This window comes from Puma concolor, chromosome C1, assembly GCF_028749965.1.
Source record: "Puma concolor isolate L17-30 chromosome C1, mPumCon1.1.hap2, whole genome shotgun sequence".
In the NCBI taxonomy this organism is placed as follows: Eukaryota; Metazoa; Chordata; class Mammalia; order Carnivora; family Felidae; genus Puma; species Puma concolor.
The window spans coordinates 86,294,598-86,298,995 of record NC_141674.1 but is presented as its reverse complement, the minus strand read 5'-3'; the positions used below and the strand labels follow the sequence as shown (position 1 = coordinate 86,298,995).

The 4,398-nt window shown below is 53.7% G+C and overlaps 1 protein-coding gene across 1 annotated transcript; it reads right to left on the bottom strand.

The window, feature by feature from the left end:
* Positions 1-255: 255 nt before the first annotated feature.
* GPR88 (G protein-coupled receptor 88) lies at positions 256-3,839 on the bottom strand. The gene is made up of 2 exons (XM_086717690.1): positions 2,030-3,839; positions 256-1,618 (listed from the first exon to the last, which is right to left on the bottom strand). The coding sequence occupies exon 2, from the start codon at positions 1,547-1,549 to the stop codon at positions 395-397; it is 1,155 nt and encodes a 384-aa protein (XP_086573816.1). The 5' UTR covers positions 1,550-1,618; positions 2,030-3,839; the 3' UTR covers positions 256-394.
* Between the last annotated feature and the right edge of the window lie 559 nt (positions 3,840-4,398).

Below are 4,398 nucleotides of genomic sequence, written 5' to 3'. Positions count from 1 at the left end.
CTTCATCTATATTATAAGACGATGAAGGTGGGAACGGTAATACATTATCAAATCTCTTTTTCAAAAACAGTGCTGAAATAAATTAACCTGCTCTTTTGAAAGGTCGGTGTGAAAGTTCTTGAAGTTTCCGGTGTTTTGACTTTCGGATTTCCCTAAAACACAGAAACAAAGGGTAAAAATCAGGTAGCTGTTCAAAATGACTTCGGGGACCCCATTTAGGGAAAGACCTTGGTTCGACAGGTATCCCACCGGGGTCGAAGGCGAAATCTTCGCACCGATTTATCGGGCTCGGCCAGCAGGAGTCTTCGTTCAGGCAGAGGGTACTTGACGAGAGCAGGAGGCCACGCTGACGTCGGCATCTCGGCATCTCCGCTTCCCTCGGGGCCCCGCCGGGTCACCAGTGCTGGCCGGCGGCGCGGGTGCCCAGCTGCGCCTGGGACACAGCGGGCACGGCCGTGGCGGCAGCGGCGGCCGCCGCCGCGTCGCCGACGCCGGGCAGGACGGAGCGCACCGAGCGACGGAACTCCTCGTTCCTCCACGTGTAGAGCAGCGGGTTGAGCGCGGACAGGGCGCAGCACAGGAGCCAGCTGGCCGCCTGCACGCCCCAGGGCACGGGCAGCGAGAAGCCGCTGGCCAGGCTCACCCACACCAGCGGCTGCGTGGCCAGCAGGAAGACGCAGCAGAGCAGAAGCACCGACAGGCCGCTGAGACGGCGCTGCGCCCGCCGCGGGTGCAGCGCGGGCGGCAGGGGCTGGGCCTGCGCCGGGTGCGCGGCTCCCCCCGGGCCCGGCGCGTGCGGGGCGCCCGGGAAGGCGGCGGCGGCGGCGGCGCAGCCGGGCAGCTGGTGCAGCAGGTGGAAGTTGAGGACGCTGACCCGCTTGACGCTGACGCGCACGCGGCGCACGATGCCCAGGTAGCAGTGCAGCAGCAGCGCCGTCTGCGCCAGCAGCGCCGCGGCGGCCAGCAGCGCAGGGTAGTGGACGCGCGGGGGCGCGGCACCGGGCCGCGGCGCCCAGGGCGGGAGCAGCAGCACGAGGCCCAGGGCGAGCGCCCAGGAGAGCGCCAGCATGCCCGCCGTGTGGCGCCGCTGGTACAGCGCTTGGTAGGTGGCAGGCGCCCGGGTGATGAGCAGGTAGCGGTTCAGGGCCACCAGGCAGTGGGACAGGAGGGACACGGTGAGCCCGAGGCCTAGCAGCCCTCCCCGCAGCAGGCGGTAGCTGCCGCCGGCGCCGTCCCAGTCCGCGGGGGGCTCCGCCGAGCCGGTGGGCAGGAGCCCGAGCACCGCCTCCTGCGGCATCCAGAGGGCGCAGACGCTGAGGTCCGCGGCGCAGCCGTTCACGATGAAGGCGTTGCTGGTGGTCTGCAGCTTTCGGAAGGACGACACGAGATAGATGACCATGCCGTTGGCCAGCGTGCCCCCGATGGCCAGGCCCGAGTACAGAAGGGACACGGGGATGCGCCGGCCCGCCCACGACTCCTCTTCCTCGCAGAGCAGCAGCAGCGATCCCCCGGTGGTGGAGGAGGTGGACGTGGAGGAGGAGTTGGTCATTCTGGCCAACTCTTCACACCTCGCTTGATAGCATCAGCTTCTCACTGCGCGGCCCATCCTGACACCCACCTGCAGGGAGGGCAAAGACATCCCTTCAGCCCTCTGCCACCGACACAAAAGGCTGGAGCAGAATAATGGGCTGGGGGAGGGGGAGAGAAGGAGCTCGAGAAGAACGGGGGTGGCAGATGACAGGTGCCTGCCTCGGAAATGTCTCCAGTGCCAGGGGAAAGGCCTCTTTACATTCAGCAGGAACCAGGGAAGCCCTGGGACAGAGCAATACCCAGAGTCTCCCCATCTTCCCCCAAACACCACACAGACACACACACACACACACACACACACACACACACACACACACAGAGGGAGAGAGAGAGAGTTGGGAATATTGCCAGATGGAGCCCCTAGTTTCCAAGAGAAAGCAAAGCAGAGATATCCCAGCTGGAGAAAATGCCAGGGGAGAGGGGTTGGGGGATACCTTACTTTTGGGCTGGTCCTTAGCTGGCAGTAGCGGAGGCAGGGATGCCAGGAAATACCTCCTCAGCAGCAGCATCTGTGGTCCCAAAATCAACAGGAGAAACTCAGCTGGGATCAGTGCCAGGAGCAAGTGCTTGCTTCTCCCGAGCAACATCCACACACATGGTCCTAGGCAGAACCCAGCAGCTGCAGGGAGGTTTCTCAGCTGGCAGCAGGGCTGGAGAAGGCTGCAAGCCCAGAAGGGTGGGCAGGCAGGCAGCAGAAGGAAGGATGCTTGGCTGCAAAAGCAGAAGCTGAGCTCAAGAGGAGAGCACCCTGTGCTCAGAAGCAAGAGTGGTGGCTGATGTGAACCCACACGAAGCTCTCTCGTGCTCACTTATACATCACCCAGGGAAAAGGCAGCCTTTCCACGCTTGGCATGAATTATTCAATAGCTTCTATCTTGTGAAAGGGAAAAAAAAATCTTGTTCAGAAAGTCCTGTAATTAACAAGTTTCTCTGTCTTTTCTTTTCTCTCAATCACCTTATTCTTCACCCTGCTTCATTTTTCTTTCCTTCATTTTTTCCCTCCCATCAGTGTTAGAATAAAATTTAATACGCTCCTAATATATGTCATCCTAGCCTCATGCGTTCGGTGGGCAAGAATTTCCTGAGGGACAAATATATTTCTAGTACTCAGGACTGATCTCTTCCATCCCACACTTTCAGAGAGAATTACTTTATATTCTAAGTGAAATTCATATTTTCTTTGGTAAGATGCAACATGGACAATTATCCACAGAAAATCCCCACGTCTCAATTTAAATCATAATTTTTATTTTATTCTCCTCATCGAACTCCCTTCCAGAATTTGGCTTGTGTTGGGTACTGAAATGGTTAGAGGGTAAAAATGAAATAAGGTAAAAGTAGGTGTCAGGGAGAAACAAAGAAACCTGAATAATCCACAATGTCAATGACAAAGATGTCTCTTCCTTTATTGAGAACTGTTTATTTTGTGGTCTTAGATGGAGATTTGCAGTCAGATGTTGGAAGTTTCTTTGATGCAGCATTTATTCAGCCATTCCACATGGGAAATTTGCCATAAAAGCCAACCGTCTTTCCCCCTCCCCCCTCCCAGTGATCATTTTTCACTGGGAAACTTACTTATTTGAAAACTTAACTGACTATGGAATATGGTAACCTGGCATGAGGGAAAACAATGCTAGGTGGGGTTTCAGGACACCAGAGTTCTAAGCCAAGCATCCAACAACTGGCCTTGTGATGGGTCATTTTTACATCTTGTCAAATAAGAACTTTTCACCCAGTGACTTCCAACCCCCACCTTGTTCCCCCCAAACTTTCTGTGAATACCCATGCATAAATTCAACCCTTCTCCTCCCTAGTTCTGGAAGCCTACCTCCTACCTAACATGTGCTGTAGTCCTGGATCACACAGCATTAAGTCCTTTCCAGGCTGCCCACAAAGGGAACATTTCAGAATCGAATGCAAGACTACAAGATGTACCTCCTTGGACTTCCTCATGCCCTTTCAAAGAACCGCATTAGTTAATGACTGTTAAGAACTCTAATGGGGTTAGAGCTAAACACGACTTGATGGGTTTAGTCCTTTCAGGCAGCAATTAAGCAGAATCAGTTGAGTTGGGGAGTTAAAGAGAAGAAACAGAGATTTGCTTTTCAGAGGACTGAAGGTTCAGATATCAAGTTTATTGATGTTGAAGAGAATTAGCCATTGTCCGTTGCCTGCTGTCATTTGTCTTTATTGAGTCTGAGTACATCAAGCACAGCACGCCCACAAGGGATTCCTCTAATTGTTTATAGAATCTCTGCAAAGAGATTCCTCTAATCTCATTGTTGAGATTAAGATTTCCTCTCACATCAAGGCGATATTTGAATTCCAGGTTCCTGGTCCCAGCTGTTGCTTGTGCGGGCAGAATCCCTGCTGAGGGGCTCTCGTACCTTGCAGTAACTCACCTTTCTGCCAAGACCATGCCTTCTTTAGCCTTGGCCTGGCAACGACCAAGTTTTTCTTTGTATTTGGTTTGGGTTTTGTTGTAAGCTCCTGAACTTACATAAAATAGGGTGAGGGGTTTTTTTCTGGCTCATTCCCACCACCAGGACCAGTGCCTGGCATGTAGAAGGTACTCAATAAATAATTACTGAGCCAGTGAATGGATGGCTATATAAATGATGTCATTTTTTTCCCGTGGTGAAATGATAAGTGATTTTCATGACCACTTCTTTCCTCCTGCACCCAGCAGGAACTTGCCCCATCAACCATCCTTGTGATACATGTCTAGTCTCTCTACTCCCACTGGCTGCTTTCCCTCAGCTTCAAAAATGCCACTTTCACCACCATCTAATAAAAACTTCCCCTGCT

Bases quoted from the DNA above. Each gene is read 5' to 3' on its own strand.
- GPR88 (XM_086717690.1), bottom strand. From the start codon at position 1,549: ATGACCAACTCCTCCTCCACGTCCACCTCCTCCACCACCGGGGGATCG.